This window comes from Miniopterus schreibersii (assembly GCF_964146895.1).
Source record: "Miniopterus schreibersii genome assembly, chromosome: 2".
Lineage (NCBI taxonomy): Eukaryota > Metazoa > Chordata > Mammalia > Chiroptera > Miniopteridae > Miniopterus > Miniopterus schreibersii.
In genome coordinates this window covers 102,091,639-102,105,289 of record NC_138102.1, presented here as the reverse complement: position 1 = coordinate 102,105,289, position 13,651 = coordinate 102,091,639, and the positions used below count along the sequence as shown (strand labels likewise).

Genomic DNA, 13,651 nt, shown 5'->3' with positions numbered 1-13,651 from the left:
GATCAAGTGAGATTCTGCCTCTAAACAACCCTGTGATACTGTCACTGACAGTTACTTTACAAATAGGGAAATGGGATCAGAGAGGGTAAACTCACACTGCCAGGAAACGGCAGAGCCAATATTCAGGCCACACAGTCGAACTCCACCAAGCTGCACACAAAACTTACAGTGTGAGCCAAGCACACAGAGCACCTGCAGCTTGGTCAACAAACACTATGCACTGAAAAATTACCTAGTTAGGAAATTTCGCCTTCAGATCCTCAATGTACATTTAATAAATTCCAGAAAGAGTACAGTTTACATTTTTTAAATGAACAAATACAAATTAAGAAGAAATTTTAGGGAAAGTCTTTCTAAGATGAAAAGAATTTAAAAAATTACATTTTAGAAGAGCTAGAGATATGACTGCATAAAATAAAGTTATATGCATTAGCAATCATTAAAAAGTTAAGAAGAAACAGTAAAATCTGAAAATCATTAACATCTACATACAAAAGAAAATGCAGTGTGCAAAGGACTTGAAATAAACAATCTATAGAAAGAAAATTCAAAAGGTTAAGAAACATGAGAAAACCTTCAATTCCCAGGGTAATCAAGTCTTGATTTTCCTATCTGTTAAATGAATACCATCTTCCTTTGAAAGGTTACTGGGAAAATAAAATGGGAATAAGTGAAAATATTTTTCGGGGAAGTATATGAAAAGGAAATAAAGCATGAATTTAATCTTGGTGTCAAGAAGACCAAATAGCACATTTAATGTGCAAGACTGTTTGGATTCATATTATGGTCGACCTCTATTCATCACATCACAGGCAATTTACTTAACCTTAACCTCTCTGTTGGGCTGCAAATCAAACACAATAATATTAAGAGTGAAACTGAAGTCACACTTCATTTCTCTGCTATAAATTTTTCCTGAGGGATTTGATTAGCCTTAAACAAACACCCTATGTTATTTTTAAGAACAATAAAAGCCCTGAGTTCTACAAATTACTCCTTAGCCTACTGGGACTTACCATCTAACTGATCTCTTTTTAAAATGTATCTTTATTGTTGAAAGTATTACAGGTGTCCCATTTTCCCCCCCACTAACCCCTCCCCCTTGCTCCCACCCCCTCCTCAGGCCTTTACCCCATTATTGACTGTGTCCATGGGTTACACATATATGCATAACTTCTTTGGTTAATCTCTTCCCACCCTCCACCCCCCTTCCCTCTTTCCACTGAAATATGATCGTCTGTTACATGGATCAATGTCTCTGGATCTATTTAGTTCGTCAGGTTCTTTTGTTCATTAGCTTCTTCTTAAAGAAGACCCTTCAACATTTCCTGTAGTGCTGGTCTGGTGGTGGTAAACTCCTTTAGCTTTTTCTTGTCTGCGAAGCTCTTTATCTGATCTTCAGTTCTAAAGGACAGCTTTGCTGGGTAGAGCAATCTTGGTTGTAGTTCCATGTTTTTCATCACTTTGAATATTTCTTGCCACTCCCTTCTGGCCTGCAAAGTTTCTGTTGAGAAACCAGCTGATAGTCTTATGGGTGCTCCCTTGTAGGTAATTAACTGTTTTTCTCTTGCTGTTTTTAAGATTCTTTGTCTTTAACCCTTGTCATTTTAATTATGATGTGTCTTGCTGTGGGCCTCTTTCAGTTCCTCTTGTTTGGGACCCACTATGCTTCCTGGATTTGTAAATCTGTTTCTTTCCCCAGGTAGGGGAATTTTCTGTAATTATTTTTTCAAATAGTTTTTCAATTTTTGCTCTCTTTCTTCACCTTCTGGCACCCCAAGAATATGAATGTTGGGCCTCTTGAAGTTGTCCCAGAGGCTCCTTATACTATCTTCATATTTCTGGATTCTTTTTTCTTTTTGCTCTTCTGGTTGGGTGTTTTTTGTTTCCTCATGTTCCAAATTGCTGATTTGATTCTCAGCGTCCTCTACTGTACTGTTGATTCCCTGTAAATTATTCTTCATTTCAGTTCATGTAGCCTTTATTTCTGATTGGTACTTTATTATGTCATTGATGATCTCACTAGTTTTCTTAATAGTCTTCTAAGATCCTTGAGCATCCTTATAACCATTATTCTGAACTCTGTATCTAGTAGCTTGCAGGACTCTATTTCATGTAGTTCCTTTTCTGGAGATTTCTTCTGTTCTTTCCTTTGTGACATGTTTCTTTGCCTCCCCATTTTGGCTGCTTCCAGGTGTTTGTTTCTGTGTATTAGGTAGAGCTGCTATGTCTCCTGGAATTGGTACAGTGGCTTTGTGTAGTAGATGTCCTGTAGGGTCCAGTGGCTCAGCCTCCCCAGTTACCTGAGCTGGACCTTCTAGGTGCTCCCCTGTGTGGGCTGTATGCTCTGACCTGTTGTAGTTGAGCCTTGGTTGCTGTTGGAGTCACTGGGAGGAACTGACCCACAGGCCAATCGGCTGTGAGGAAGAGCTGCAACTACAGCCAAAGAACTGCTGTGCTGGAGATACCTCCTCTATGAAGCAGGATTTACTTCAGTGGAGCTTTGCTGTTCACCAAGTGTGCCCCTTGAGTGTGTCACTCGTAGATGTGGTAGGGTTGTAATCCAGCATGGTCGAGTCTGACCACCAGGTGCACTGTCTCTGGGGCCTCCCGGGAGGTGCAAAGTCAGCTCTGCCAGTGCCTTGCCCAGGGCCACCAGCATGAGCTACATAGCAAACTGTAGTTGTCTGTTACTTGTGCTGGGCTTGGTGTTGTTCAGGGGAGGCCAAGCTATGAACCAATGCAGGCTGCCACTAGTGCCAGGCCTGGGGCCACTTATCAAGACATATGGGGCCCTTCTGCTGCTTGTTTGAGAGATTTTAGGAAAGTCCTAAGCATAAGGCTGGAGAGGCCACTTGCATAGAAAAGCCACTGGAAATAGCCTGGATGAGCCTGCAAGTGGGGAGGGGTGGGGCCTCTGGGAATCACCAATGCGGGGCCAAAGGTGTGAGTGAGGTGCTGGAGATTCAAATATGGCGCCAGCATGCCGGCTCTGTGGGTGGAGGGCTCGCCAAAGGAGCAATGGCCTCTGCCAGCTCTTCTGTCTGGGAGAAAGCTGCCCCTTCACCTCTCGCCCTGATTTTAGGCAGGTTAGTTCTTCCCCAAATGTCCCAGATTCCTTTCAAGCTGCTGCTTGGCGCTGGGGCCCAGAGGGAGCGCGTCTGAGTCCATGTGCAGGCCCGGGCCCTTTAAGAGGAAAGCCTGGGACTCCCGCACTCTCTGCAACACTCAGTGACAGTCTCTGCTGGTTTTTACAGCCTAGAGTTGTGGGGACTTCTCTTCCCGGCCCTGGAGCCCTGGGCTGGGACCCCTCACTCCTCCGGGAAACCTGCACCTCGGAGATGTCCCTCCTAGGTTTAAGCCACGGCACTGGGTGTGGGCCCATGGCCATGTCTCTGCGATTCAGCCCTGATCCGCCCATGTCTCTGCACCTCCTACCAGTCTCGGTGTTTTTTCAGTTCCCTGGTTTTAGGGCTTCTGTTCAGCTAGATTTCAGGAGGTTCTGAGTGATGGTTGTTCTGTATTTTAGTTGTAATTCTGATGTGGTTGCAGGAAGCGGCGGGTACAGCTGTTACTACGCCGCCGCCTTGTTTCCACTAGCTGATCTTTAATTTGGTATGCCATGTGTCCGCTGGTTCTTGCTCATGAGGGGCAGTAAATCCAAAGCACTATGACACTACTCCCTATCCCTGCTCACAGAAATCACTGCCCTGACACCAAGACAGCATGTACCTCTGCAAAACCTCCTGGCCACCCACCCTATCTCTCTGAGACCAAGCCAAGTCATGCTTGGAACCCTCAGGTGGTTCTGTCATTGGATCAGTCTAGACCAAAGTTGAAATAACAGAAGTCAATCACCTTTAGCCTTACCTCTCAATAGAATAATCCTCCATCCCTGAAATACTACCCCACCCCTCAATCCGTCTACTGTTCCCTACTACTCTCATTTGCTCTGTACCTTATTTCCTTCCTCAGCCTAGTGACTTTCTTCTTTCCTAACCCTTTATGTTGTTCCTTCTAAAAACCACTTTCTGTTTGAAACTCCCTATCTCTTCAACCTTTGGCATTTTCTCGCTCCCTGCTGCCACTTCTAAACAAGCATACTCTCACTTGCAGATAAAAACTCACCCTCAATCAAAAATGTTTTTAAGATCTGGCTATACTACCCTTCTCCCTCCTATCTCTACAGGTATCTGCCAACCTCCCCTCACTTACCCACAGAGGGCCTGACTCATGGTTTCTCTGTCCAGCCCGACTCCTGCACCAACCTTGCCACTTTCAGTGTTTAGGCAGCTTCCTTACTTGCAGATGAACCCCTTAAAAATCAAAAGCTTCCTCTCTCTCTCCTCAGATATAGAACCACCCACCTCAGGAGGTCCATTAAGATAAGGACCGAGTCCTGGCCCATGTTGCCCTGTGGTTAGAGTGTCGGACTGTGCACCGAAAGGTCTCGGGTTCAATCCCCAGTCAAGGGCACGTACCTGGGTTGCAGGTTTGATCCCTGGCCTGGTCCGGGCCGTGTGGGAAGGCAACCAATCGATGTGTCTCTCTCACTTCTCTCTCTCTACCTCCCTCCCTTTCTTCTACTCTCTCACTTGGTTGGAGTGACATCCTAAGTTTTGGATGGAGCCTCCCCCCACTGCTTCCTCTAAAAAAAAAAAAAAATCAATAAAAACATATCCTCCCCAAAAAAGATCAGGACTGGAAGGAAATTATACTAGAGTTGACTAGGGGGCTTAAGAAAAGTGGAAACAAATTGGAAAAGTCATGGAGAGATCTAAAAAAAAAAAGGATTATGGGAGAGGACCAGTAAGAAGATTGTATAAACACTGCCTGGTTATGGTGAGAGCTGAATCATTCACTACAGTAGATATCTATCTACATAATGGCTCAATGCCACAATCTAAAGTAGTCTCATTTTTCCCTGTTAAAAAAAAATATTTTAGCATAAATGCATGTTTTTCAAAATAACTAGCTGTTTAAGCAAAACTGCAAATGTTTTTGTTTTTTAAAAACTTGAAACATCTTTTTTTTAATGTTCTCTTAACAGAGAACATTGCCTTCACACTCACTGAAATACCTTGACTGACTTGAAAGAGACGGAAATGAGATACAAAGTAAACCAGAAAATACTCTTTAAGTGTTTTGCTGAAATATTTAATATAATATACAGTGTATTTTCTATAAATATAGTATACTAAGTATACCAGAATCTTGCACTAAGAACAGCCACTACAGTTTTAAAAACCAGGACTTCATAAACAACAAAACATCAGCTAAATGGCCTCGGGACAATCCCTGTAAACTGTATTATATTTCATTTTTTAAATCTTGGTTTTCTTATGGTTTGCTTTCTCCTCTGCTAAGTAGCATAATGGGAAAGGTGGACTTCAAACTTGCTTTGGAAAATTAAACAAATACATTAATTCATCCACCCATCCACTCATTCAACAAATATTTAATAAGCACCTACTATGTGCCAGGGACTGGATTATGTGCTGGGAATACAATGGTGAGCAAAAACAAATGGGTTCCCTCCATCATGGAACTGACAGTCTAATGGGAGAGACAGATATAAAATGTATAAACTCTGATAGTCCTGACATAGCTGCAACATTAATGCAAACAAAAAAAGAAAACAAAATCACTGCTTAAAAATAAGTTGTTTTCTTTATAATTCACAAATAGCAATAGCTTTCATTAAACAAAACATCTTTCATGCTCTTTTGAAGAAAAAACACTGAAATGAATATGGGAAATTATTTACTCAAATATATTTATTAAGTGTTATTTGTGAACTAATATTTCCTCATTTGAGGAAGACCATCACCTGATATATCTATATATGGACACACGCATATTAATTTATATTTGCATCTCTCCACGGCACCTGAGACACTGTTGCGCATATACAGGTTCCTGGAGACCAGGACCCTTTCTATCTTATTCACAGCTGTTTCCCAGAACTTACCACAGTGCCTGCCACACAAGTAGATGAACTTGACATTTTTTGACTGAACAAACTAAAGAGGAACAGGGGTTGAAACAGCTGAAAATGACATGAGAAGTTCAGTAAATATGGCCCAAAACAACAATCTGAACTATGTACATTGCCAAGATTCAGCAAGTCGAAGCACAGCTGTAGATGCCATCTGATCTGATGCTCAAGGCCACCATAAATGATCCCACACTCTCCAGCTGAGTCAACTCTAGCTAACATAATTAGATCACCACCCTGTTTTAACTCTTCCAAAATAATAGAAAGCCTAGAGCAAGTTACTGATTTTAAACAGATGGTTTCATTTCTTACCTAGCTCACTGCTAGCTCAACAGTTTCCTGGCTGATCTCCCTGCTTTTTCTCCTGCTGCCCAGCCTACCCGTTCCCACAGTGGCCACCCAGCAGCCAGAGGGCTCTTTCCCTAACACAGATCAGAACATACCGCCTGCCCATCTGTCCACAACCTTCAATGGCTTCCTGTAGCTTTCAAAATAAAACCCAAGCTCCAGGCCCTTTCTCTCAAACTTTATCCTCATCTTACTCCACCTCCACCTCTAGCCACACTAATTCTCTAGATGTCCTTTAAGCACTTAGGGCAACTGCAATTTCTGTTCTATCTACTTAAGACAATTTTGCCTCAGATCTTCTAATGGCTTGTTTCTCACTTTAAATCTCTAACACCACTTATCAGATCCCTCATTCTCCACCCCCTTTTCCTGCTTTATTTTTCATCACAGCCATGACACATTACAATACATAACTGTTTATTGTTTGACTTCCCCACTAAAATGTCAGCTCCCGGAAGGCAGAGGCTTTGTTTTTTTTCTATATCCCTAGTTCTGCACAGTGCTAAATATATAATAATTAATTCAAACATTCAGCTAGTTTCACATCATCAAAGATTGTATGTGTGGAGCACATCTGATCACACTGCACTTAGGAGCACTGTGCCACAGTCCTCTTATGCTATGACTGGGTGACACAAATTAAAATTTTAAAAACAAAAATTCATTACTAAAATTAAAATAGGTTCTTTCCAAAGAATATAAAGATGATTAGTTATATAAGGCAACAGTAGTTTAAAAATATGGAGCTAATATCTACTGAGAATATAAAACATGAAACATGGAAGGAAATTGATTTAAGAACAGTGCAACAGTGAAAGTCAGTGGAAATACTGAGATGGGCAACATGTTTTTTGCAGAGATTTAAAACACACCAGAAAAGAAAATCTCAGAAGGAAGTTACGCAATGGATAACCTATGAAATCCTCTTTGATTTGTATGCTCTTCTCTACATAATTATCCAGGAAAAATTCAAAAGCCGAAAATATATTTCAAAACATACTTACAAATGCCAGCAGCATCAAAATAATAAAAATGCTATTCTATTAAATATTATTTCTGAAGCACAGGAACATGAAACAAAATTTATGAGATAGGTCTGGAATGTTTACTCTGGATCAGTCTCATTCAACAAAGTAAGAAGTCTGTTGGGTGCTAATTTACTCTGCCTAAACACAAAAAATTCAAAAAATATTTAACAATTAAAACACAATAAACTCTTTTTTATACCAGCTTTATACAAATATATAAAGCCGTGGGTATTTAACTACACAGAACTTTCACAACACAGTAACTTGAACTCTGTGTTCAACATGAGAGTCAATCTAAAATGTAAAGAAATCATGGTACACTTACAGATCATGTTATGGACTGCATGCATTGTGTCACCCCAAATTCATATACTGAAACCCTAATCCCCAGTGTGATAATATTTGGAAACAAGACCTCTGGGAAGTCATTTAGGTTGAGAGCTGAAATCCTCTCTCTCTCTCTCACACACACACACACACACACACTATGATAATACAGCAAGAAGGTGGCCAGCTGTCTGCAAACCAAACCAAGAAGAGGGCACTCATCAGACACTGAATTTGCCGGCACCTTAATCTTGGAATCCCAAGCCTCTAGAAATGTGAGAAATGAATGTTTTATTGTTTAAGCAGCCTAGTCTATTTTCGTTACGAAGACAGAGCACATGTAACATATTAAACAATGAGATTAAAAAAAAAATGTCCTATAAATGAAAAGGAAAATAATGTGTGTTCTGTGAGTCTCCTATTTCTGATGTCAACCACCTCTAAAATACTAACCAAAATTGCTGAAATAGGATGGCATGTTCAATTATCATGTACATGAATTTTCTACCAGGACAAAATTTTTAAAGTTTTATAGCAATACAGACTGAAAACACTTGAGTCACTCAATCCACATTCTAAAAGAGTTAGATTTGGCTTTCTTAAAAACATAAGATACTGTAAGATATGTAATCTAAGAAAGTAAAACATTGTTTAGCTTTCATCAGAAAAACACAAAAAATATAAATTTTTTAAAGCAATAACTTTTTTTTTGCATATGGAGAAAATGAACAAAATCTTTAACATGTGTATCAGATGCAAGAATAGCCTATAGCCATATTATTCCAGCATCTTCTTACGTTTTTAGAAAATATGACCCAGGCTCATCTCAATTCAAGTGATAATGAACAGTGTCAACTGAGTTAAGGGCAGGATTACCCATTGGTGTATTTACTAACCAACATTAAAGACTTCTCAAATCATATTTCTGTGGGTATCTTTCTCTTTGATAACAAAGTTAAACTGAAAATACCACTCAATTTTATATCTACAATGACTGAAATGGCCAACTTAAACAAAACCCGAAGTCTACGTGTTATTTAAACCCCATTGGGGCTTTCTGAGGCAGCACATCATACCAAATAGAACACCTGGGCTTAGATGTCAGGGAGAAGTGTTGGGACCCTGATGAGTTACCTTAACTTCTCTGAGCCTCAGTTATCTCATGTAAAGTATAACAATTTCTAATTTATGGGCTTGACTTATTGGCTTGCTGTAAAAATTAAACTAAAAATATTTTAAGAGAGAAAAGGAAAGTGGGGTTTAATCAGTTACTATGTTTAAAAGGAAGGAGAATGACTAAAGCTATCTATCCTAAGCTGGAAAGTCTGATTTATTGTTCTGGTTTTTTCTTTCCTTACGGTGTGACTCCTGGCAAGGCTTTAGCTTATTTTATTTTTTTCATGGATAAAATGTGGAAAAACATGCCTGGTAATACCAGATTATTGCAAGGATCAAATGAGTTAAATACATAAAAGCATCACAAAACAACAAATGAACAACAATGTGGGGGAGTGGGGGACAGACTTCATTCTTAATAGAAAAGCCAAGCAGGCAAAAAAGAGAAATTATAATTTCTCGTTTCCAGGCATACAGAATCTATCTTTGTACAACATACTTCAAACAATCACAGCTCATATTAATTACAATTTGTCTCCTCACTAAACTAGACTTCCTTAAAGACAGGAGCATCACCTTGGATTCTTTAATGTCTAACATATCACCTGGCATAAAGAAGATGCTCAGGCAATGTTTGCTGAATTGAAGTATGCTATATTTAACCTTCCTGTTTGGTAAGCAAAATATTCACAAGTAAAGGATTACCATTTTCTTTCCGTAATCTTGTTATGAACTTCTTGGGAGGTATTACTCCAACCTTTTTCTTCTGGGTGGCTATGCTATGGAACAGATCCGCTAAGCACGTAAGAAGGTTCTCCTTCTTCCTAGGTTGACTCTTGTACGCTAGAACTTTTTCCCGAAATGGACGACAAAAATAAAGTGCTTGAAGAACTGAATTGCAGTAGCAGGTATTCCCAAACTAGAATAGAAAAAAATTTTTTTGGTTAAATTTAGGACAATACATTTTTAAGAGAAAGAATTTCCATGTGTATAGTTGAGAGAAGAGAAAGAGAAAAATAGGGAATTTATGATCCTCATAAATTAATACCTGAGAATAGAAATAATTATTCTGGCTGCAAACTAGCCATTTTAACATTAAACAGATGCTCTAGGCATCCATTTCAGGTTAAAGTTGAAGGAAAATATATGCAAAAAATCTGACGCTTCTGAAAACTGATTTAAAAAACTATACAGTTTAAATAGCAAGATTAGTTAAGGTTTCATACTTTAATTTTTAAATTCCCATTTTTATTAATAGTATTGGTTGTATACTAAGCATTTTATATATTGTACATTTAAAAATATAACTCTCAAAAATTCTTTAAAAAACATAAAAGTGAGGTGGTGGTGTTGTTTTTTAAATCAGGTTTTTAAGGGCCATCCAAAAATAAACAAAAAAAGCAAGAAAAAACAAGACCCTCTGAAATATTACATTTAAAATGATCAATATGACAGCCTAACAACCACTGAAATGCTAGGTCACTTATTCTTGCTCTATCAGAAAGAAATGACCTGTAGCCTCAGAGTTATACCCTGAACTATGTATGGGTCTACCTCTTATTGGCCATGTGATCTGGAGTATATAACTACACCTTACAGAACTTCAATTTCCTCCTCTTTAGGGAAAACAATCCTACCTCACAGAGGAAATAACACAAAGTTTGATAAACATCTACTGCCTTCCTTTCCCCTTCCCACTAACAGACACTGGCTCCCAAAGTCAGCTGAAAAAACACCCAACAGTCAATGAATGAGGTCTTGGGGAGTATTCTGATACTGTGCAAAAGGAATGATGACAATTTTCATAGTACCGCCATGGGGTGAGATCACATATATATTAACTTTAAAAGGCTAGGTAAAGAAGAGTGTTTGAGAATGTACAATGTTAAATGTATGTGCAAAAGCACATACATGTTTGCTTATATTTAAAAACTAGGAAGGATAAATTAAAAGCTAATGAAAATAGTTACTTACGGAAAGATGGAAAAGAGTAGAGAGAAATGAAAGTGAGATTCCTGTGAACATATGTTGTTATAAAATATTTATTTTGTATCTATTTTTTTAAATGAAACTTAATGTGTATCAATTTGGTGGTAGAACTACACAGAAAATAATTACTTGAAGTGACTTTAAAACATAATTTTTACTATACATACCACCGAAACACAATCTAAGAATGAAAAACAACCAATCCTAAACATTCAGTAGTCATACTGTTAGAATCAACCTATTTATATTATTTTTAAACTAGTACAGATATACTGTAGGACAAAGTAAGCAAGGAATTATGTTAATATCCTTAGGAACCAAAATTTTTAATGTAAAGGAAAAGCATAATAATACAAGTCATAGAGTAAAAGCCCTATAAATTTAAATTGGAATTAGAAATATCAGTATAAGCTCGTGCCTTTTTGTAAATCTGAGAGACAGACACTGTGTGTGTGTGTGTGTGTGTGTGTGTGTGTGTGTGTGTGTGTGTGTGTGTTTTTTTTTTTTTTTCAAGGTCTGTCCATTGAAAATGCCTAGCAGAAATAAGCTTACCCACATTGTGGCCTCTAAAAAGCCTTTTCCCACAAAAAGGAGCTAGAACACCTTGCAGATAGGGTTATGCAAGGTCTGGGACAGGAAATAAACAATGTACAAGATCAGCCTAGAGAATCTTTTAGTGGGGATACAAAAGCCAACTTGCATCAAGAGTTACCACAATGAATAAAAAGCACATCAACTACATAAAAATCTATGAATTAATAATGACATTTAAAAAAACACACACCTTCATTAGTCTCCAGTGGAGGTTGTAAACTAACATATGATAGGAAAGCAAGTTTTACCTTGCCTTTCTTATAAGAATCTTATTTCAGGGGGCCCTAAATAATCGGTAAAGTTCTTGTTTATAGATAATTCCAGCTAATAAATTCAGAAGAAATGGTTGTAAATAATGAATTAGGCAAAGGTTATCAATGGATACTAAAAACATTAGTTTAAAGGTTAATAGGAAACTTTAGAATGGAAGGTTCAGACCTGAAGCCCCAATACATTACAGTATCATTAAAAATGAACAACCAAACTTTTATTCTCATGATGTGATGCATCAAGAAATATACAGCAACTCCAATGAAGTATTCTTGCTTACAAATCAAAACCACTAAACTTTTATCGAGTGTCTAGATCAAATTACCAATTTATAACATATTCAGGAACAGAGGAACAAATTAATACCACAAAAACAGGAATAGGGACATGAGACCCCGTGAGTATATATGACTTCTCCATTCATATTGCCAATCACAGCCAAGAGCTGATTTCATAAAGACGGATGCTTTAAATGCTTTCTAGAGAAATGCTAAAAGAAGTGTATGATGATGATGCATTAATATTATAATAAATATAACTAGGGATATACTTCAATAAAGCTTATCCAGGGACTAAGGACACCTACAGTAGAACCTATAATTGTAAAGATTAATCAATTACTCAGTACTAGTCTGAAAAATACTAGTATTTGTACCACAGTCTAATAACTAACGACCAACAAACTACAGCTCTGTCAATTTAAGAGAGAATACAATCTCCATAACTTGGACATTTTTATTAAAGAATAAGCAATAGGGAACTCTAACAACTTCCACAGAAGAGGTAGATAAAAAGACAGCATCTCACAATATATTAGAAAATTTTTTAATGAAGGCTTGATCTGCTTATTAAAAAAATCACATGAAGCAAATGGGATAGGCCGAGGAACTAGAGGGAGTCTATATTTTGTATAGAAAGCTGAAAAACTCAGCCCCTTGCTCATCTTCTGAATATAAAGCAAAAGGTAACATTATAATCAATTTTTTAAGGTTTTCTAGTATGGTCTTTGTTTACTTACCTTCATCAGTTCCACCAAATATTAAAGGTTGAAAAATTTCTCCAGAATATGCTAACTTTTAATCTTATTCATAACTCTGAAACTTCTCCTTCAATGTCCTTGCTTTTTAACAGTAACTTTCATTCAAGTTCCTAAACCTAAAATTATATCCTTCAAGTAAATACACAAAAAAAGTGCCTGGAATGGTTTCCTTTATTCTCCTTGTTTCTGAATGTCTAATTTCTGAAAAAGACACTTTTTTAAAAAAATATATCTTTATTGATTTCAGAGAGAGGAAAGGAGAGGGAGAGAGAGAGACAGAAACATCCATGATGAGAGAGTCATTGATCAAGCCCGGAACCCGCACATGTGCCCTGACCAGGAATCGAACCCTGATCGCCTGGATCCCAGGTCGATGCTCAACCGCTGAGCCACGCCCGGCCGGGCTGAAAAAGACATTCTTTAGGGTTGAAACCTACCCTGTTTTCTCAGCTGGTTCTGTTGGCTAGAGTTAGAATCAGGGGAAACAAATTTCAAAAGCTGCCACTCTCCTCAGGGCCTAATCATTGATTTTTTTTTTCAATTGCATGTTGAACACAATGACCTATCCTTGCTTTCTGTAATGACTTTCTCTCTACATCTTAAAAAAATAACCCCAAAAATATTTATTATATCCCCATCAATAGGACCATTTAAATACATATCCCTAATATCTGCATGTTTATAAATTCTATATGTACTACAGTGTGTGCACTAAAAATATAACAAATGTGATTAAATGAAGTGAACATTTTAAATTTTTGTCTTACATATACTAATTTTTAAATTTTCACTAAAAATTATTAATATTTAAGTGAGAGCAATGAAACTGTAGTATGTGTTTTTTTGGTAAACTATGGGTTATAAATTTTAACACAGTGATCTGACAGTCTGGGTTATTAAGGTATGTGGTCTGAATGGCTATCAAAGTTGAAAAAGGTATCT

At 37.8% G+C, this 13,651-nt stretch overlaps 1 protein-coding gene across 2 annotated transcripts in view; it reads right to left on the bottom strand.

The window, feature by feature from the left end:
- Positions 1–13,651, bottom strand: part of USP12 (ubiquitin specific peptidase 12) — an 85,719-nt gene that overhangs the window by 28,067 nt on the left and 44,001 nt on the right. Inside the window, exon 3 of one of the 2 annotated variants that reach the window (XM_081125808.1) lies at positions 9,523–9,736. In XM_081125808.1, the coding sequence (XP_080981934.1) occupies positions 9,523–9,736 (214 nt within the window). Of the gene's footprint in view, positions 1–4,481; positions 4,636–9,522; positions 9,737–13,651 lie in introns of those variants that run through there. The other variant, XM_081125807.1, reaches the window with a different exon arrangement.